Source organism: Photinus pyralis, unplaced genomic scaffold (assembly GCF_008802855.1).
Source record: "Photinus pyralis isolate 1611_PpyrPB1 unplaced genomic scaffold, Ppyr1.3 Ppyr1.4_unclustered_Scaffold4178, whole genome shotgun sequence".
NCBI classification, from domain to species: Eukaryota; Metazoa; Arthropoda; class Insecta; order Coleoptera; family Lampyridae; genus Photinus; species Photinus pyralis.
The window spans coordinates 14,823-38,768 of record NW_022171539.1 but is presented as its reverse complement, the minus strand read 5'-3'; the positions used below and the strand labels follow the sequence as shown (position 1 = coordinate 38,768).

General features: G+C 36.6%; 1 protein-coding gene across 1 annotated transcript in view; it reads left to right on the top strand.

Moving 5' to 3' along the window:
* The window catches only part of LOC116182210, a 31,609-nt gene extending 9,570 nt beyond the window's left edge, over positions 1-22,039 (top strand). Inside the window, exons 3-5 of the mRNA XM_031502735.1 lie at positions 12,996-13,147; positions 17,360-17,433; positions 21,852-22,039. Of these exons, the coding sequence (XP_031358595.1) occupies positions 12,996-13,147; positions 17,360-17,433; positions 21,852-22,018 (393 nt within the window). The 3' untranslated portion in view covers positions 22,019-22,039. The remainder of the gene's footprint in view (positions 1-12,995; positions 13,148-17,359; positions 17,434-21,851) is intronic.
* Positions 22,040-23,946: the final 1,907 nt, after the last annotated feature.

The following is a 23,946-nucleotide window of genomic DNA, read 5'->3' as shown; positions in this document are numbered from 1 at the left end:
TGAGTGAGTCTTCTTTACCTAACCGCAACTTTTTTACATTATAATAAATCATTATAGTTGCAAGAGACAAGATGGTATTCTTGCTTTGTCAACTCCTGTCTTGGTCCTTAGTTAGTTCCCCCCGACACTGTGCAGCGGCGCCACTTACTACACTCAAATTGTTAATTTACCGCCCGCCAAGATACAGACTTTATTTACAACAAATATGATTTGATTTTTTGAGAGATTGTTTAGAAGTAACTTATCTAGAAAACTGTCGGTTTACTTTTTCCATAAATCGTCTTGATCGAGAGTAAAAAAATAAAACAGATTAGCGCAATAATCGGTGCAAAACATCTAATCTTTAAACAATCAGTCCCTATTCAGTTGCTATAAACTTTTTTTAAAAAAATAGTCCGAACATTTTGTAGATAAAGGGCTAAATTTATAAAATAGTTCTTAAAAAATTTTTTTTTCTGAAAAGCAACTTGAGTTTTTATGGCGGGCGCTCTTATGGAAATTTACATTGGGTGCAGTGGGTACAGAAGACTTCCGCTAGTTTATAGTCTAATGGAGTTATCTTACAAAAATCAAGATCAAGCGCATTTGTTTCAAAACGCAGAGTAAACCGAAATGTATAGATAGAAAACCATTTATAAAAGATGATAGAGAAATGAATTTGTTTCCGTGTTAATATCCGAAATGCTCTTGAATGCTTACAATACGTAAACGATTTAAGATGGACACATGCCACCGCGAAGTTTATGTTCGGCAACATTATATATGGTCTATCATCTGCACCAAAAAAGTCTCTCGTGTCACTTTTACAACGTTTACGAATGATGTACGAACAGCGCAAATCAGAGTTTAAAAGCCCCTTCTCACGCCGCATGGAAAGCGCACGTACCAAGTGAGGTCGCCGTTCTTTTAAAAAATGGCGTCTAGGGAGACCATCTCAATGCACTGGAAGTCATTTTATTTCAGTTTCGCGGGTGTTACCTGACTGCACCCGTCGAACCACTTCACACACCACTTGGTTGCGCTGCTGAGGGACTAGCAGTTGTGTCCGCGACACAGTAGCGCCGCAAAGACGCGCCACACAATTGCGTACTCTGCTACTCCGCCGCGCCACTCTGCAGCGCTTCAAGATGAATGGGTGAGAAGCACCTGCGGATTATAGACGCCGTGCCACAGAATTCCTGTAAATCCGTGCATAGAAGAAAATAAATATATACATATTTAAAGTTTATAATAAAAAACAAGCACCTATGTATCAAATTTCGTTTAAATACTTACTAAATAAAAAAGTTTGCAATACGGTTTATAAATGGTCGAGATGCAAAAAGGGCACCTGTGAGTTTTGAATCCATTCGATTCAACTTTTGGCATTGCGTATTTGTATTATATGACTGAAGCTATGCCCATATTGAATTTCATGCAATTCAGTTCATAACTAACGGAGATGTCAAAGACATCGGACATTTCTAAACAAAGATCGTTAACACGGACAGATACATGGACAGACAGACAAAGGAACAGACGGACAGACCAACAGACAGACGACAGACAGCAATACAAAATTATAAACGATCTCTAGGGTGGTTAATAAACGGCAAAAGTGTAAAATTATGGAACATGTAAAAAACGGTTTGTTGGTTTTTTTACAATAACTTTTTTATTATACCTGAATCACAATCTCCGTTTTAAACACTCAAATGCGTGCGAAAAAGGGCCTTTAAAACACACGTGCTTTAAAGTTGCTAAGTAACGATACTTCAAGTATGACTTTTGAAACTGTCATCTGGATGAAATAAAAAATCCTCTTAGGTCGCTTTCTGTAAATGCAGAACATTTCTTTGGCTTTTGTACCTATCCTTTGGTTGAAGCTTTCACAAACGCGCGTAATTTAGGGTATGCTTCCAAATCTGTTCCACTTTTTAATCGCAGTATTGCTTTGAACTTTTGAATGAATGCACCAAAATATAGAAGATTTAAATACCTTTGACATTTCCTTCATATATGCCAGGATTATCGATGCATTTAAGACTGTATTCGTAAGTAACTTCCTATTCATCCATGGAAACAATTTTTCATATTCTTTATAATACGCTTTACTGGAGTTGGATTTTACACCTACCAACGTTTGTTTAGATTTTACAACAACCGATTTAATGGACGGTGTATTATCTTTTTCAACGGAAATCGTTTAATTCACAAAGACGATGATTTTTATAAGCAAACGTCAAGTGACATTTCCATGGCAATCGTGAAATTACGAACACCCAGCCCACTTAATTATACATGTATTCGAGTATAACGTCAATATGACTTCATTGTATTTCCTATTTTTAAATTATACTGCAGGTATAATAAAAAATACCATAAGATACACGTGTATAATTGGTCTTTAAAGCACTTGCAACGTTAAAGGCACTCCGCTTTGCGTCGTGCCCTTAAACTCATTGCGCGTGCTTTAAAGACTTGATTATACACTTGTATCTTAATATACTATTTTAGCAATCAACGCAGAAAAAATTCCTTCCTTGGTGCAAGCCTCGACACCATAAAGAACCAAATAGCGAAAAAAGTAGAACAATAGCTCTTAAGATAAAGAACTAGTAGCGTCTCAACGAACGAGCGGACGGACGGACGGACAAAGTGGCCACAATAGCGCATTTTTTTAAATTTTTGTGGAAGTGCGCTAAAAACGGTTGAAGATATATGCTAATGAAAGAGTTTCCTGTTAGAGATAGGTAGATATAATCCTCTATCACGTACCTTCTAGAAATTGTTTATGTATTTCGGTTTGCGATTTGAAATAAATGCGCGCGACCGTCATTTTCATAAGAAAACTCCGTGAAACTCGACTAGCGGAAGTGTGATACACTGACCCGAATTTTTCCGTCTCTCTTACATTGCGTCGATCATAAACTGGGTTTACTATATGCTTACACCTAGGCTTATAAGTATACTAAATATAGGGAATCCACACACATATATTATTTTACACCGTGACCCGACTTGCTATCACCGATTGCCATATAAAGAGTAAGAGTACTTAACTTTTTATGACTCCAGAGAATGGTATTTACATATAACGTATTATATGTTTTTTAATGTCTGCTTAATTATAAATAAATCGACCGCACATCATTACGTGGTCGATCCGCGCCATTTAATTGCATTAATTGATTTGCCATTTGCTATCGATATTCAGTAACGTGCAATAAAGCAATTTAAGTTAAATGTACTTTCCGAAGTGACTGCAATTTACTACAAATTCGGATAGGTTGTACTACAATTTCATATTTGGCGCCGTTATCAATTTAACAACTCTAAAAAGCATTATGCAGGTCAGCGTGTAATTGGGCGAAAGCGTTTTGAGGGCCTATAACAAGAGTGGGACAATAAATAAATAAATAAAAAACGAAATGATACATGAAGGCGTTGCACTTGACTTGTTATGTCTTATCTTGAGTTGTATGGGTAACTAGTACAAATATAACTATTAGATAAACTAACAAAAGTTTGGTAATTTTGTCTGCTAAGTAAAAATTGCGTTTAGGGAAATTAAACAAGTTAAAAAGTAATCGTAAACGATTTACATAAAGCGCATTTCCACTTGCATTCATTTCCCATTTATAAGATGCAACTTCTGTTAAAATCGTAAAAATTCCGGCCACAAATATGAAAGATAGCGTTGCACATGGGCAATCCATTTTTGACGTGTTACTTCAATTTCAGTTTATGAGAAGAATTTCATTTCAATGCTTTTTTAAATAAGAAAGTTGGAACTGCGCACGCGCAAACCTAAATTTTAAAACTAATGTTAGATTTTCCTTTGTTCCAAGCGCCTAAGTATCAAATTTCACTTAAATGGTGCCATAGATAAAAAAGTTGGCACTGCGCATGCGCAAAAGAAAATTTTGAGACTGGCGCTCGATGATCCTTTATTCCAAGTGCCTATGTATCACATTTCATTTAAATTCTTCCATAAATAAAAAAGTTGGCACTGCGCATGCGCAAAACCAAATTTTGAAACTGGCGTTTGATTTTCCTTTATCCCAAGTGCCTAAGTATCAAATTTCGTTTAAATTCTTCCATAAATAAAAAAGTTGGCACTGCGCATGCGCAAAACCAAATTTTGAAATTGGCGTTTGATTTTCCTTTATCCCAAGTGCCTATGTATCAAATTTCGTTTAAATTCTTCCATAAATAAAAAAGTTGGCACTGCGCATGCGCAAAACCAAATTTTGAAATTGGCGTTTGATTTTCCTTTATCCCAAGTGCCTATGTATCAAATTTCGTTTAAATTCTTCCATAAATAAAAAAGTTGGCACTGCGCATGCGCAAAACCAAATTTTGAAATTGGCGTTTGATTTTCCTTTATCCCAAGTGCCTATGTATCAAATTTCGTTTAAATTCTTCCATAAATAAAAAAGTTGGCACTGCGCATGCGCAAAACCAAATTTTGAAATTGGCGTTTGATTTTCCTTTATTCCCAAGTGCCTATGTATCAAATTTCGTTTAAATTCTTCCATAAATAAAAAAGTTGGCACTGCGCATGCGCAAAACCAAATTTTGAAATTGGCGTTTGATTTTCCCTTATCCCAAGTGCCTATGTATCAAATTTCATTCAAATACTTTTATAAGTAAAAAAGTTTGCAATTCGGTTTATAAATGGATTCGATTCAACTTTTGGCATTGCGTATTATATGGCTAAAGCTATGCCCATATTGAATTTCATGCAATTCAGTTCATAACTAACGGAGATGTAAATGCGATCGAACATTTCTAAACAAAGTTATCGTTCACACGGACAGATAGATGGACAGACAGACAAAGGAACAGACGGACAGACCAACAGGCAGACGACAGATAGCAATGCAAAATTATAACCGATCTCTAGGATCGTTAATAAACGACAAAAGTGTAAAATTATAGAACATGTAAAAAAACGGTTTTTTGTTTTTTTTGCAATAACTTTTTTTGTAAGCGGTACAGAAAAAATTCCTTCCTTGGTACAAGACTCGACACCATAACGAACCAAATAGCGAAAAAGTAGAACAATAGCTCTTAAGATAAAGAACTAGTAGCGTCGCAAAATGAGCGGACGGACGGACGGACGAAGTGGCCACAATAGCGCATTTTTTTTTTTGTGGAAATGCGCTAAAAACAGGGCCAGATTGAGAGTTATTTAAAAAATGTGTTTTATAAAAACATTATATAACTCCATACTTATAAAAATTATGAGAAAAAGTTTGGTATGAAAGTTTTTTATTTCGCTAGGAAAATATCGTGATCAACTGATTATGAGGGTTAATAAGCGCGGTGTCGCAAGAGGAAGAGAAAACGGTGTCGGAGGAGACTATTCGCAAACGAAAAATGAATCATCTGTACGAGACATATCTATTGGTGACTCGCAACGAATATCTCTAAAACAAAGAGTCAAAGAAGGGTACCTATTCAGAAAAGGCGAGACGCGTATAGACGAAGCATATCTACTGATGTCAGCATTTTAAGTGCAAACAACTCCAAAACGGAGTATCGGAATAGAGTACTCACAAAGGGCGGTTGAAACGTCTGGACGAGACCATTCGATATGGCAATGTGCAAAGTTAACGTCAAAACAAAACATACTAGTATATAGCTTTTCTCCGAGTCGATTAATGTGCCGTGACGTTTTTTATTATGCTGTAATGTAACCGAGCAGATCTGTTCACTCACAACCATCTATATTTACAAGCCGTGCTGAGAATTATGGCAACACTGCGGGTAGGGCCGATTTCCGAATTCAACTCGACAGATTTCAGGTGTATTTTAGGTGTAATAATCCTATTTACCTGTTTTAACACAGTGAAATTGCGACATTTTGCGTTACTCCGTATTGAATCAACAGAAATTATTATATAAATTATAAGTTGCTAAACGAAATATATCGATTTGTTGTCATAAGCTCTAAATCAGGTTACTCATTACTGGACACTTTACAAGTACTTGATCACTTGATTTATTCAAGTACATGTACAATCTCAAATATGACCTACACACTATGTGGTCGCCCGGTTTCGCCGAAAAAAACCTCAAGTAGTAGGTATTCTAGCACGGGCATGTGAAGTCGATTTTCAGAAGGAACCTTCTGACTTATTCCCAGGAGTTCATGCTACAGGAATTTGAAGTCTACGGGGCTACCCTCTTTAAAAGCTTCGTACCTTCACCCACTGGAGTAGCGACCAGTTTACAGTCTGCCATTCCGAATCACACCTGGAAGTCGTTGATAAAACCGCGCTTATGCACAGCGACTTTACCGCCCTTTCAGAAATTAAGTGCCCAGGCGTGTGCTTCACCTCGACCTCTTTCGACAGAAGTCGGTCCGGGTTCGATTCCCGGACGATGCAGAATTTTTTTAATTTTACAAAATTGTTTAGCATGTCTACATTTCGCCAGACTAATGATGGTCGTTCATGTACGATGTCACACAGGCCCGCAAGACCTGCTGTTTCTACATAGTTTGGAGTCTATATAAATAAAAATGAATGTTTGTCCGTCTGTATGTCCCTTATGCCATCCTAAACCATTCAGCCTATTGAAATGAAACTTTGTTGGACGTACGCCCGCAAAAGCTTCTGATTTAATAAAACACTTCCCGAAATTCCAACAGGAACGAGAAAAAACGGGATTTTGCATTTGACAGTCGAGATTGGGGAGATGTGACATTTAGTATGTACGCTTGTTTGAAGGCGTAAAGGTGTACTCCGAAAGCACTTCCTGAAATTACAAAGGAACGGAGGAGCATAGGAACGAGAAAAAATAGATACACCCCATTAACTAATATAGGCAGTACGAAATTGCCGGTAACGACTTTAAATATCAACCGTTTTAATTTTAATTGCATCATAAACTATACACAATAGGATTATGTATGGTATAGCTTATCGGGTCAGTCGCTCCACCGGTCTGTTGTCACATATGGACTCTTTTAATGAAATTTTCCATTACCGTTTGATTTAAATGTGGCTGAATGTTATTGCATTGCCTTGCTCCCAGAATTTCCTCGGGCGAGAAGCGATCCACAGGATCGCAGATCTCGTCCTCTACGTCTGCGTAGTGCATCCGACGTGAAACAGCGGCCTTTCAAGTGACGTCTTCATGAGTCCCAAAATGTGGAAATCGCACGGCGACATGTTAACCATGGTGGCAATCTCGTCCTCTGTGATGTGTCTATTGGGATTTACAACCTTATGCACGCAAACAATGAACTCTTCCGAAATCACGTTGTATTGTCCCAGTCGCGCATTGTCGTACAAGAACTCTCATCCTTCCTAGAACCGCGCCGACCATATTTTGACTGTAGTGTATCTGAAAATATTGTCACCTTACATAGCAGCCGCATTCTGCGATGAATCTCCATCGTCTTCATCCCTTCAGCTGTCGGAAAACGCGCACCTCGCTTTTCCTCCTTCGACCCTGTAGCCATCTCCTCAACTTGTTAATTATCAGTGCGCAAACGCATTAAGGTAACCGTATCATGACCGTACTATGGAACGTATCAGACACGGAAAGTATACGATGCGGACTACTATGCCCACTAGACCGTATCAACTCAAGACCTCTTTCATCAACAGACTCAGAAACAGAATCATACAGGATTACTTTTGGCATATAGGAAAAGGGACAATCGAAAGTTTTAAATACTGGTGGTGCGTGAACAACGTAATATGTACAGTCAATGAATTCGAAACCATTGTATGGACTAATGACATGATTTTATCAGCATAACAAATTGTTATTATGTAAATATAATGTTACACATTTGTTAACATATTGTATATAAATCCATATAGTTTTAATAAAGATAATAATAATAATAATAATAATAATAGACCGTATCAACACCGTATCATACCCGTGCGTAACGGTTATATAGTGACCGGAGCATCCGCGTGTCGTATCCGTACGGTTCCCGTTGGCTCAGTTATACTTGTAAACAAACGCGTCAGGAAGAGGGCTCGAAACGAAAAGTCGAGGGAGAATACTGAGCATTATTTATATCTAGTCGATGACGAAAAAAAATGTCATATGTACTTCCGTATGTTCATCATTTCTGCGCCTGCGCGCACCGGTGTCATATACGGAGCGTCAACGAATATTTTGACGGTGCCTATACGTTCCGTGCATGGCACGCGACGGTCCCACGTTACGGTGCTGGTCGGTGACTAAACGGTCTAGTGGGCATAGTCTAATACTATTCCATGCAAACAATATTTTTTGCCTGGCACGTTCCTATTACGGTCATGGTATGATACGTTGTAGTGGGTAGAGACCTTTAAAATGACATTTCACGTTGAAAATTATGACAATTAGCATTTAAATTAAAATCGGCATAGCCACGCTAAAAACTCCCATAAGGATTGCATTGCCCTATGTCCCCTGTACTGCAAAGTCAAGGTGAGACGGACTTTAGTGTTCCTTAGGTGAATTTGAATTGAAAATGTTCTATGATTATGAGATATGATTTTTTTCGTTTAATAACATTAATAGGAACCATACTGTTGAAAAATTATTTTATTCTACGAAAAAATATTAGTTATGAAAATAAATGTTTACAATAATTGCTCAAAGTGTCCTTCATTGTAACCATATTCTACCCGTTTAATAAGTTGACGGTTTCTTAATAACACTATCTAAGTACTTGATATGGTCAGAATGTCTCATTAATACTATTAAATTTAAAAAAAATCATGCCAATGAAACATGACCCATGTTCATATGACATTTTCGACTCGAATTCATCTAAGAAACGCGTAGTAAAATTTTGTCCTTTTCCTGGCGGGACACCCTGTATGTAAAAAAAATATGTTAAAGTGGTCAATTCTATTTAATGCAACGTGTAAGAGTGATCGCATAATTATGAAAAATATATCCAAATTGTGCTAGTTTATGAGGGAATGACTAAGGCTATACATTTTCGTTGGAGACCGGAACAGCGATCGCCGTCATAAATTGTAGAGCGATGATTTACCTACTTCAATTCGTCTCCATACTTTCATAAACATACCAATCGTTTCATCAACTAGATACTCCTAAATATGACATCGAGGACAAAAGGAATGGGGGTCAATGCGTTTACTCACTTTTTTTAAGAGCTGCTCTCCATACTATCGCAAAACGTTTTCTTGGTTATTTCATCGTGATAATCACCGGTTTTCAGGTTTTCTTCGACGAAAATATTAAATCTGCTCCATAAATGAAGCCTCTTTTGCAACCACAATAGGGTTCAATAATACATCTGCACTAGTGTAATTTATATCATCTTACACTTCGCTGATAATTATCTTGCTATACGAACATCCAACGGCGCCATTTTGAAAAACCTATGGTAGTAATAGGTACCTACTCTATATAAGGACGTTTAAACCGCCAAAGAGTTGCTCCTCTCAAACTTTATTGTGGACCGATGATAGCGTTACGCGTTCCTTCTTCCTTGTGAATTTTAGATAGATTTAGTTAAGTGAAAATCGAGGTGAAAATTGAACAAATTCAATTTTACTCTTTGCGTACATCTCGTAGGTATATAACAGCACAGATAGACATAATATTTATTGAACCCATTAGATTTAGATGGAGGGGAGCGCAGTTCATCGTTTTTAATGGTTTTTGAAAATGCACTTACAGTGTAGAGCCGTTTAATTTTAAAGGATCTCCCTGGTTTATTTTTAGGACGTAGCTCATTTAAGACATGTTCCGATTACAAACCCTCGAAACATTCTCCAGATGGCATACTCATCCTAAAAATGCACAGATACAATTTAAAGTACAGCTAAATAACTAATTTTGATAGCCCTTTGGGCAACAATTTTTCTCATCATAATCGCGTATGTTTGAGTTTAAGATTTGGGTCGTTTATGCTTAAATTATTCATTTCCAGAACTCGTCCATCGGCCCGAAATGTCAGCATCATCAGAACTTCATCTTAAAAGCCGTCGCCCTCGTTTCTTATTCTTCATTAAACCTGAATTGGAAGTTGATCCTAAACCACTTCTGCCATTACAAACAAGTTCCTGAAATTGGCATCATCATTGGGAACACCTTTCGATATTAAGAGAATGATACATTAGCAAACTCTCTTAGTGTTCAGAACACGTTCCCGTTCCCCTCGAACAGAAAAGAACATTATACAGTGAATTTTTTTTAAATGCGAACATAGGAGTTTGCATGCAATGTAATTTCCCTATGTTCGATTTTAAAAAAAACACATCAATCTATGAGGTGTGCGCGGTTCACATTCCCAAATCGTGCAACTTGTGTGACTATGAACAGCAACTGATAGTCTTTATGATGAAGAGCACTCGGTAAGATTTTTTTTAAATCAGCCGTGTGAGGCCATAGCAACTTTAGGATAAATTTACGATAACTTGACTTCACCTGGTACGCGCTGACATCGCAATTCATTGTGAACCAACCTTCAATTATTTGTAGGCCATGTGCACCTGGTATTCCACTAATTTGATTTATTCAATACACAAATGAAGAAAATAAGAAAATAAATAACAAAAACAATTACAACAAATGTTCGAACTGGCCTCCTTGTCATTCTAAGCAATAACCTAACCGATTTCATAATTAAATTGGACGGCGGTATTTTAAAAAATGTGACAGCTGTCAATTGTATCTACTACTCATTTGAACTACTCAATAGATTGATGTGTTTTTTTTAAAAATCGAACATAGGGAAAATACATTGCATGCAACTCCTATGTTCGCATTTAAAAAAAATTCACTGTATAAAAGTCTTCTGTTTCTGTGTTTCTTTATGAAATAATGGAAAGGGAGTGAAAATGAGTCAAAAAGAATATTTCAATCTTGTCGAGTTGTGTTTGTAGTCAATCACAGGCGCGGATTTAAAGGGGGCGGCAGAGAGATTCAAATTCTTGATCATTTAATAATTGATCTAAAAAATCATTTTAGTGAAAAAAAAATTATCCAATTTAAACTTAAATATATTAATACTTAATGCTCTTAAGGCTTCACAAATAAAAAAAAGGATTGCGCATGTACAAAACAATTTTGTTGATTCGACATTAGTATCACGTTTATTTGAAGTAACTACATACAACATTTCATTTATATCTTAACAAAGGGAAATTTGGATTGCGCAAATACAAAAGTTATCGTGGACAACGCACAACTGCACACGGACAGACAGACGGCCGGAGAGACAGACGGGCAGACAGCAATGTAACATTATAAACGATCTCGAGGATCGTTAATAAACGGCAAAAGTGTAATGGTATACATGAAAAACATAGATTTTTTACAATAACTTTTTTTCTAAGTGCAAGCCTCGACACCATAACGAACCAAATAGCGAAAAAAGTAGAACAATAGCTCTTAAGATAAAGAGCTAGTAGCGTCCAGACGAACGGACGGACGGACAGGCAGACGGAGAAAGTGGCCACAATAGCGCATTTCTTTTATTTTTGTGGAAATACGCTAAGATATGCAAAACGGTTATAATATGTAAGTATAAAATTTGGTGCACGAACCTAATTCTACGTATAAAGCCGCGTACAGACCGGATTCCAACGCCAAGCCAACGAATCCAAGCACATGTGACGTTGGCGTTTGTCGTTGGAAACGATTGGAATGCCCTCGTCCACACCAAAATTTAAGATTTGAGTTGGACTGGGCGGGACCGTGTTGGGTAAAGTTCCGTAACCGGTGCTGCTAGTCTGTCAAACAATGTCAAGCGACAAAGACGATTTACTACTGGCGAGTGCGGGGTTTTAATAATGAATTCTTTAATTTCAAAGAAAAAGAAGAAAGCCTAGACGTTGGTGGGTAACAACACCATTTAAAAATGGGAGTTTGTATAGTGGCAGTCACTTACTAGAGGAACTTCAAAATGAAGATGGTGGATATTTTAAAAATTTTTGTAGGATGACCATAGAAATTTTTAATACATTATTTCTTCTTGTGAAACCAAAAATTGAGCGATCGAAGGCAGACAAACGAATAAAAACTAAAATGGCGACAAATCCTGCCCAGACCACATCAAATTTCCCTTTGATGTACCGCTCACCGAGCGAACGCAATCAAACGCCAACAGCGCCGTTGGAAGCGGTTGGAAGCCGTTGGAAGCGGTTGGAAACCGTTGGCTCGCGCGGTACACACCAATCCGAACACCTACAAATCTGTAACCACATGTGCCTTGGCTTGCGTTGGAAAGTCGGTCTGTGCGCGCCTTAAAGGTAACCCTAAATCATTAAATTGTGTTTGACATTTCAATGTGTACTGTCACTTTTTGTCCCGCGTGACGTTTTTCTCCCCCAAGAAAAAAAGTGATAGTTTAGTGCCTTAGTTGAATGACAAAACACGTTGGTTTAGTCCACGGAGTACAACAAGTAAAACAAAATAATGTCGACAATCCCATAGCCTTACTTGACAGAATGTATATCAGCCATCACATCTAGCCTAAAATAGTAATACCTTTATAAACAATGGCACATGATACATAAATTTAACAGACTGTTCTTCTTCTTCTACACTTTTATTCGACATTTGTTTTATTTCTTTAGGTTCTTTTCAACTTTTTCTCTATGAATAAACAAATACATATAAATATAATACAACTGATTAGGTATATTTTCGACTCATTTACAACCTTATTCCCTTGGTATCATTCTAGTATGGTTAAGATATAATTTACAGTAAGTAGCATCTTTAATTCTTCATTAATAAATATCTGCACTACCTACATTAGAAGGTGCTTTCAAACAAAACTTGAAGCCCTAAAGCTTTCTGTTGTATGTATCTCAATACAGGAGCGACGGAGGGTGCATTAGGATATTTCAATTCTCTCTTGTAAGAAATTTGCGGTTAGGCATCTGATTAGCACGTCGGGCACGTTTTAATTTAAATGAATGTATAAAGCAAGAAAGTATTACCATAATCCGTATGTTCTGCTAATAGTAAATTTAGGCAACCAACTATACATATTCTCATATTTGTTGCAGGTCAATCCGGGAAGTAAAGCCGCAATTAAAGGAATACGAGAAGGTGACATTATTACCTCAATCAACAATCAACCGACAAAGGATTTCACGAATTCGGACGCGCACCTTTTGTTAAAGAGTTCGGGAGAAAAAATTAAATTGGGTCTTAACGAGTAAGTTCATTTGCCTTATTTTAGGTAAATTTAATTTGTGTTTGCCTGTGCCAAGTTTCAATTAGTTAAATCTATTTAATTCCACTACAAGGGATTCTCCTCTACCGAACGACCCGCAGGGACTTTCTGCACGACAAATTTTATGTTGCAAGCCTGGAAGGTCCTACCAAAGTGAATTGTAAATGTGCACATTGTGACAAGCTTATTTTTGACCGTCATGCCCCTTATTTACATTTGATCCGTCCAAATATTTAATTTAAACGTATATACCCAAATAAGTAGTTCATAAATATTCATTAAGTGATTTCCCAAACTTAATTTTTTTACAAAATCATTTATAATCGGAACTTTCCCATGTGGATCGATAAAATTTTTTGTCAGAGTAATTACCAAAAACTCTTTTGACAATTAGAACATTTCTACTTCTTCAAACTCAAAATACCCAGATCAGGGTATGTCGCGACGAAAATTGTAGCTGATGTTAGTTTAAAGTTGAATTACGACGGCAAACGCCTATGCGGCCGATAGATCTGCAGAATTGAGTATTTAGCATTAGCAAACAAAATTGTATTATATCGTGTACGAGTTTTTAAAACAACAGTTCATGCATAAAGGAAAAATGGGTTTCTAATTTGAATTTCAGGCATGGACTTGTCACATTTCACGAGTTTATTTTTAAGAGAATACTATAATCAAGTATTTGCAAAGGTCTAAATAGATTTTTAGATACATTCTGAAAAACAAACAATTTGACCTTGAAATAAACCGATACAACGAAATATCGAAAGATCTTCAGTATTACAATCACTTTTAACGACAATTTATTTTAATTTTACATAATACATTTTATACTTAACAAAAAAATGCGTCAAATTCATGTCTTGGACATTGGGATACTGTTCTTAATCTTGTTCTCAGCGATATCAGTGCAAGAATAACGATTTTGACATATTTTGATGAAAATCCATTCCCCAAATGGTCGCCAAAAATAGATCAAATTCATGTTTTGGTCATTATGATAATGCCTTTGGTCTTTTTCCCAACGATCTGGGTGCATAAATAACGATTTTGACATGTTTAGTTCAAAATCCATGTAGTCACCAAAAATACCCGCCTTGGCTTCCTTAGGAATCCATATTGTCAGTTTGCCTTTTATGAATTCCCGATGTGCTTTCTTTTTCTTGAATTAAGTTTCTTAAAGGCTTCTTGAAACCGTGCTTCAGGCTTACTTTGATTTAATTACTTGAACTTTGAGTTGTTAACAGTAATAAATTACTGATGTTCTGCAGTGTGTAAATGTCAAAAATGTACCCTTATAACTTAGGGTTTAAATCGCAAACAAACGCTTGAATTAATATTGTCTTTAACCTTTTTACCGGTAGCCGTTTTGTTCATAATTGTGTTCACAGTTCACACAACTTATGTGCACAAATTTTAATAATAAACTTAGCAACTATAAATATAGCACAATTGAAGGTCTTGCACCTTGGCCCCCAACAACAGTAGTAACAATTTATTTAAGGGCGAACGCCTTAACCTAAAATTGCACTGCATTGAAATATGTTCGCTCACCTATTAATACGGTTACGCTTCGCAATATTCCCGGTTGAAAATTATATCAGCAGTCAGAAATCACCAGGCAATGAAGTTCACCTTTTCCTCAGAAATACACCACTTTATATTGATTTTAGCATGAACCGGTATCTAGACTTCGACAACTATTTTACCTTTTGCGGTAACGTTTAACGTACTATACAGCCGTTAATATATCGTATCTTTTTATACGATTCGTGTAACTTACAAAACTTTTCACGCACGTAATGTACCTCAAATCGATCATGCATCGATCGGGTAACACTACTACTAATTGCGATTCAAGTATTTATCTCTTTAAGAAGTAGCTAACGCAAGCAAAATTACTACATAAAACACCCATGTATAAATCCCAATCGCCTCTACCTCTAATTAAACGAGAGGGCGTTGAAACCAAATACTAACGAGTAGAGATGGTGAAGTAGTTAATTTATATCGGCTCAACCGTCAAATATTGTATATTAATCGGTAATCTAATATATCCTCCAAGAAAAGTGGAGATAAGTGGTTTAGTTTGCTTTGAAGCCCCACTTTATTAATTAATTTATCGTATAGGTGACACTCCCGAGTGTACAGAGGTTTTCAGATTGCCTCAACACTCAACAGCCATCTGTGTCCCTGAGGACAGTCCTGGTATGACTGCCGGGACCGCCAGCTTTACACGCCCTCCGAAGCATGGTAGTTAGGAGATGTTGTGTACCACAAAAACTAGCAAGTTGCGAAATTCGAACTCACCACCTGTAAGGTTAAAGTCCGAGTCTTAAACTGAGCACAACGAAAAAGGTCTATTACTAAAGACACTATTAAATAATTTGTGCAATTAGATCCTTATAATTGGCGACACTTCCGTTCACCGGCTTGTTGAAAGAGAACATAATAAGTGAAAATGTTACAACTTCAGATTTGCGCTCTCTGGCATGAAAAAGAATCCGTTAGTTAAACCTAATGATGCTATTTAGATGTTACAGGGGTTCTCCGATAAGTAATAAAACCGTGAACAACAATCATACTACGTAATATTGAAAATAAATCGTTACGCGAAGATTGTTCCTTTCATGCTATACACGGTTTCTACTTTCTAGAGCCGGCAACAATAACGTTTCGACTCTTATCTGCTTGAACACTCGCCCTCATCTTAACGCGGTTTATTCTTCGAACATTAGTTCTGTTCTCTTTCATTATGAAGCGGAACACGTATAAAATTTCCTATACTGGCAAATTTGTAAATTTATAACAAAAAAATTGTGATGTCTAAAGCGACCAACTGTTACGATTCTCTCGCGTTGGTATCATTTGCAAGTACTCTTTAATAATATGTAGGTAATGAAGTGAAAATGTATTCATTATGTCAAGACAAGATTTCCACCCTGTATAATTCCTCCGAATCTATTAAAGAAGCAATAATTCGTGTGGGTATGCAAAACTAAAGTATTAATTACATTTTGATATGAGCAAGATGGCGATTTAGCATCGCGGTCCCGGAGGAAAATTTTTAGTACCCACAAAACTTGTGGATTGGTGCGCAAATCAATCCAAAACAACCACAATATTTTCGTAATTGGCAAAAAAAGGTACGGGAATACTTACATTTGTTTCAATTGAATTGTTAACTGCCCGATAGATATATGCCTTTCACGGTATTTTACGAGGTATTTTATTTTTCTGTTTTCATGAGAAACGTGCGCTCTCGAGGTCGGTCTACAAACTTAACTTTTTATAGTAAAGTTCCATTTGAGCTAAAAAATTATGATTATTGGAATTTTTGCAGCGAATTTACTTTTTATATTTTCACTGGTTAGGGAGAAAAATTCGAAAATGTAATTTTAGCCGCTCATTTTTCCAATATCACACATATGTTCCCAAGGGATAATCTTTGGGAATCGGATTTTTTTATAAAACTGTTGCGAAAATACGCCTTGTTACCTCAAGTCTCCGTTTCATTTACACCCAGTACGCACCCATTTCTATAAACTATAATGCAGCTAGTCCTAGTCTAGTATGGACGTGTAGAGATGATACATTTGTATTGGCATGGACTTTTATAACATAGTCGGTATGAAGCAGGAAGCACGACGGGTAATAATTTTTCTGTATTTTAGGTTGTTTTGTTAATCCAGAAGTATAGGTAATTTAACCGTTATCAAATTAAAATTAGTTATATTAAACAAAATAACGAATTACAAATTTTAATTTCGCACATACGCGGATGATCATTGTATTTCTCCTTTGTTTAAATATTCCCTATCTTCATTACACATAAAAAATTGACTTCCGTTCGAGCGGTGGTCCACCAGTGTTCAATTAAGCAATTAAATCAATTAGGTTACCTACATGAAAGTGTTAATAAAACTCTAAGTTTATTTCCCAATAAGCCTCACCCTGTAATGTAATTTGATTAAAAATGACCCTAAACCTTCCATGCGGAATTCCTTGGTGTGCGACTGATGTTAAAACGTGACGAACTAATAATGCCAATGTGCCGCCGTGCATACGCGATAGGTACATCGATTTCGTCATTCGTGAATGTGATAATTCTCAAAATTTGATTTGAACTATGTAAAAGTAAATCTAACCATATCTTTATAGTAGTAGGTAATAATGTAATGTATGGTGTTCCAGGGATTGCAAGGGGTCTCCAAAGAGAAGACAATATAAAACCGTGCAGCAAGAAAACCATTCGGAGTCAATTGAACGTGAGTAACTTGATTTATGTTTCCTATATACCTACTGCAGATTTGCCACCGTGCTTAACGTTACAAATAATGGGCGATGCGATGAATACCTATTAATATTTTGTGAATTAAACAATGACCACGTCTTGCTTTGTCTGGAATTATCCAATTTAATACTGTGTACTGCGGGATAAAGTAAGATTAGCACCCACCTGTCATGAATATTAATGAACAGAGAATCCTTTGCTTGCTTGTCATGCAATCAAAAGACGCGTATTACTATTATTTAGAACATCTTTGCCAATACAATTTGCATAAATTATGATTGTAGAACCTGTAGAATAATCTAATATTAATATTCTCGATGTGTCTTGCCGAATTTGTCAAAGTTGGGGTTAAATGGAAATGCTTTCTTACTATATACAGTGAGTTTTTTTTTAATGCGAACATAGGAGTTTGCATGCAATGTAATTTCCGATTTAAAAAAAAACACATCAATCTATGAGGTGTGCGCGGTTCACATTCCCAAATCGCGCAACTTGTGTGACTATGAACAGCAACTCTAATAGTCTTTATGATGAGAGCACTCGGTAAGATTTTTTTAAAGAAGCCATGTGAGGCCATAGCAACTTTAGGATACATTTTTCTTAAACTTACGATAACTTAATCTCACAGGCCACGCACTGACACCACAACTCATTGTGAACCAACCTTCAATTATTTGTAGGTCGTGTGCACCTGGTATTCTACTAATTTGATCTATTCAATACATAAATGAAGAAAATAAGAAAATAAATAACGAAAACAATTACAATAAATGTTCGAAGTGTCCTCCTTGACATTCTAAGCAATAACCTAACCGATTTCGTAATTAACTTGGACGGCGGAATTTTTAAAAATGTGACAGCTGTTAATTGTATCTACTACTCATTTGAACTACTCAATAGATTGATGTGTTTTTTTAAAAATCGAACATAGGGAAATTACATTGCATGCAAACTCCTATGTTCGCATTTTAAAAAAATTCACTGTATTTGATGAATGTATGACCCAGTGCATAATACCATTGTAGTTATAAACGACTAAATACAATGATGATAATACGTAATGTTGTGGCCACAAATCTTGGTTTGAAGTTTGTAATGCATCTTTTCATTCAAGTTAAATAATGTTTTAAGTAATTGATCGTACACATTTTACTTCACGTTGAACTATATCTATCGAGAGGATTACTTTTGCATACACGGTAGCGGTACGAAATTAAGTACTTATATCAAAAAAACGGGCGGTATTAGAAAAACAATCAAAAATGCGTGTCGTTGCTACGATATAATATGTATGCTTATTGCTTAGGACACTCCGACAATGATGGCATCTTTTGCTCTTTTTTAGCGAATAGGTGATCCGTTGAAATAAAACATATGCAGTGTGTAATGCGATGGGGTATACAAGAGGGAATTTTTTTAAAATATTGATTTATGAAAAAAATTTATTCTTCATGATATTTTTTGCTTGCTTTGAAAGTACCAATAACGTTTCGATTGTTTGTGGTTTGATAGAAATACGCTATCTTGTTTATAGTGTAGAATGATAATTGATAACTTTCAATAAAAAAATTTATTTTATTATTTTTCTAGATTTCTATAAAATAAATTTCAGATTACCGAAACGTTATTGGTACTTTCAAAGCAAGCAAAAAATATCATGAAGAATAAAATTGTTTTCATAAATCAATATTTAAAAACAAATTCCCTCTTGTATAGGTACCCCATCGCTTTACACACTGTATACTGCTGTGTGCAATGGCTCGTTGATAGCCTCAGGAAACTTCAATTCTTTTCTAGTACCCCAAACTCAATCACTCGAGGTGGTTTGTTGAGTTAAAGGACAAAATTTCTTTTTTTTGGCTATCCCAACAGGAAGCACTTTAAATGTTTGTTGATATTAACTTTCTAAAAGTGCGTTACCAAAATTAACGCAACTTTCTTCTGTAAACGGACAAATCGCATTAAACTTTGCACGAACTTTAACTGAACTGCATCTGCAGAGATTATTCTGATTGCGACGAATGTGCGTCTTCGGTTAACTAAAAATGCCGATTACTAGACAAAATTAGCGTACAAAGACGTACACGCTCTTTTTCCCGTCGCGAGGTGAACAACATACGGCGAGACACGCGCCTTAGCCTAATAAGCAACGTTAAAAGGACACTCCTACTAACGCCATTTTTAAATTCCACACCAATAAGAAGCAGTTGATGTGTCCCCTCTTTCGTAACAAAATTACACGCAAAAGAAATCGTGCACCTGTATATCCTTTGTCATCAGCGCCAAACACACGTGCGTCTTGATGTTAATTAACTTACATCCGATAACCGAACAAGAGCCCGATTTTTTCACATCCTAACGCGCAAATTCACGTCTTACAAGTTAAATCAACAAATTAAAAACAATTCTGAAATGGACAAATACACATTAAACTAACAAATTCAACTAAAATAAACCAATTCTTTGCTTATTCGTAATGAAATCCCCCAGAGTAAAATTAATGTTTTTATCCTTGGTATTATTTCGGCCTAAATAACGTCGACGACGTTTTTTACACAACATTTTACAAAATGTTTAACCATAGCCTTTTTCCGAGCTTTTGACCCCGTATGAGTCATGTGATCGCGCTAAAAAAATCAGATGCACATTCCCGATAGATAAACTACAGGAGATTTGAAAAAAAGGTGTAAGCCGCTTTCGCGCAATCGCGGACACGGTCGGATCAGACTAGCATAATGAGTTTATAAGGATAGATCGTAAACTAACACATAAACTAATAAAGATAGATATGCAATTGTGGTTGGGGTAAGCTTTGCTGACTGCCAAGGAATCTATAGCCCCGTGGAGTGTTTTTAACTAGGTAGGTATATTGTAAATATAATACATACAAAACATCCAGAGATTGCGGAGCTTCTTGGCAGATGTGTGGATGAGTCGTGAAAACTCGTGTGAAAACTATTGTTTCCTGTGGATTCTTGACGGATATAGTATCTGAAAAACTATGAAGAGGTGATGCATCGTCAATTCTGTTTTACTATCGAGGTCATATCAAGATGTAGGTCCAGGATTTAGTCGAAGTCGTTAGAGAGCTTTGCCATAAGCTGGAGTAGTATTGTGGGGGGAAATTTGAATTTGATTTTATGTTGTTGGGATGTGTGTTGTATGTCGTGGCAAATTTGTTTTTTTTTTATTTCCTGCAGCATCTCACTGTTAATTCCGCGGTTGTTGAATGAAGTTTGGAGTGTGATGAGGTTTTATATGGTTAGGAGACATGGATGTTTGTAATGTAGGCGGTGTATCTCCGAAGAATCTCTCTTTACAGGATGCGAGGAAGGCGATTTAGAGTGCAACACAAAGGCGAGAGTACACGATAGCGCCCGGGGCATGTAAAAGTTTTCTACGCATGCGAGAGAGTGTTCGAGTGGCAATCTCGGATGTAGCCGCGACGGGCAAGAATGAAGTTGCATCGTCTTACAGTTATTGAGTGTCCGATTAAAGGTGATTCTGAGGTCAAAAGTATGATCAGATAGGGGGAAGCGGATGTATTGCAGGATAAGATTGACGACGAAAATATTTGCTTTCCGTCAGTTGGGTCGGTTGGAAATAATTTGGGAGGGAGTGGGTACGGGACTTTCGTTGATAGTGTTGATCCAAGGCCAGAACTTTTTCCTGTCGCGGTAATCTAATTCGGGTGTTGCTCGGTGCCCATTCCTTCTCGGTTGGTTTCTCGTTGAATATTAGGGTGTTAGGCCGGTTTTAAGTCTCGGTTACTGTGGTGTATAAAAATTGTCCAAGTGTTCCCTTTTTGTCGCAGATTTGGAGGGGGGGGGGGGGGTTGATGGCCAACCTAAAGGGGGGGTTTTATCCGGCGCTTAGGTAATAGTTAACTATGTTGTCAGGCTAACAATCTTATTAAGGCATGTGATTGGATGTTTTTTCAACATGCAATCAACAGCATTGTTAGCCTAACAACACAGTTAACTATTGTGTATAATACTGGCCGCACGTATGAGTATCTCGAAAATAGAGTGTTGTAGAAAGATAGTACCTGCAAAGAAAAAATGCAAAATTTAGGAGAATTTCTTATACTCTACTCTAATGCTATGAAGAAATTAGGACAAACTAAACGACGCTGTTATGAAAGGGAAAAAAATATAGGCAAAATAAAGTAAAATAGTAATAAAATTTGACTTTCTTCTGAACATCTCACATTTAACAATTTACAAAGGGACCATTGCCAACAACCGTTACATTGAGCATAGTTGCAACAAAATTTAGTCACCACTCATTATCTCATATTTTAATAATCAATATTTAGGTATAGGCGTAAATTAAAGAAAATGACTATCACGAATTATCCCAACAATATTTAATATTATCATTTAATTATAGAGTCCAATACACAAACGAGCAGCACGAAAACTGTAACGGTAACGATTAAACGAAGTCAAATCGAACCAGTCGAATACGAATCCGAAATATTCTCTGGAACGGTGAAAGTGAATGGACAAGAACATAGTGGTAAGAGATTCTTTTACTATACACCGTGTCCAAGATAAGGATATGATATTTAAAAAGAGCAATAAATTTTCTGTATAACAACGTAAAATATGCATATGGTCGATATACAAAAAATGGAGAAGTTCGTGATTCAATGTTTAGAAAATTTATTAAATTTAGCATCCCGTGTGCCCATAGACATATGAGAATAAGTAGATTGTGCGACGACCTGCGCGAAATGTCAATTTTGACGCTCGCCATAGAATAGATTATAGAATAGAATATATATTTTTGCAAATTATAAAAAACCTTAGGTTAGAAACATGGTTTATTTATTAATGAACTAAGTTAGAAGTTTTGTTTCCCATCCAAAGTAGTTGTAATGAAGCTTTAAGTATATAAACTAGCTATCATCATTAATTGGTGTTGCAAAGCAGTACCTCCGAAAGATATGAGACTTACAACACTTATGAAATAAAATATGATATTTCTCACTGACCGATTTATTACACAATACCCTGCGGTTAACCCTTTCTTAAATACAAGGTAAACTATATTAAAATTAAACACACACTATATATTCTTCCACACAGACGAGTTTTTATATTTCCTTATTTGATCGGCTAGAACTGTTGAAACACTACGAACATTAAGTATAACTCGCTGGTCTGACAAATATGTGAACAAACGATTATAAAACCATAAAACTTTTTGCTAAGCAACTGTTAAAACAAATGCAGTTAAAAACCAGTTGTTTCTGTTGGAAGTTCGTTGTCCGCAATAATCAATAATCTTCTGATTAGGTATTTTTCAACTTCTTCACAAAACACAATTGTGAATATCTGCCGTGGTAGTCCTCCTAGAAATTTAATTGTACATTACTTACTTGAGATAGATTTATACTTACCTCTGTTTTTTTGTTTAATAACCTAAAGCCCCTTCCATTCTCGTTTAAAAGTGTAGTTAAGGACCCTAACAACAAACCCTGCAAGGCAGCCAACAACATCGGCTGTCCCCGGCAAGCCGATTGGGAGTGTAACCCAACTACATCCACAGATGAAAATACGTGAATTTGCATGACTTGACACTACAGATCATTTTATTGTTCTTGATAAACTTCGACTGACACTGACCACAAAGAGGGTTCATATTATGAGTAGGTATTGGGTCGCTTGTGCGTGGGAAAATTCTGGGGACCGTGGGAACTTTTTTTTCCTTTGATGTATGCCGCCCACGAGGTGGCCCTAGACCGTGGGAATTTTTCCTTTGATATATGCCACCTGTGTGGGCGTGGTCCTAGACCGAGGGAACTTTTTCCTTTGATGTATACCGCCTACGTGGGTGGCCCTAGACCGTGGAAATTTTTATTTCCTTTGATATTCTGTCACCTACCTGGACGGTCCTCTACTTCTCTAACCTGACCGTTTAAGGAGAGGTCCTAAGCTTCTACCACGGTATCTATGATGTACGTCATGCGATTGTTATGGCTTTATGAGAATTTGACGTTCACCTATAACGGGCCCTCCGCCGGCGATTAACTGAGGAAGTACGGGCGTATTTCGTACGAGTTAAGAGCTCTCTAGTAGGAGTGGGGCGTCAAACAGACACTGCGCCTGGATTAATTCTGAAAAACTTTTTTCTTGTCCTGGGGTTCGAACCTGGGTTGCCCGATTAAGAGGCGAGTATCAAATGCAGGCGGCCACTAGAGCATTGTTATATGTGTGTTAATTATAATATTTAAGACAAGAACAATTCTTTGGTACATACCGATTTTGATTTATATGTACAAATCTCGAGTACACGGTCATTTACGAAAACCTCAATAACATGAAAGCTTTGGAGATTTATTATTATACTTTTGTTACAAAATTTGTTACGTATGGTGATTACATTACATAGGTATTTTACAAAATATGAGTAGCGTAAAAGTGATCACAAGTCGTTACTTATTGTGACATTATCTACCCTAAGTTTTTAAACCCATACG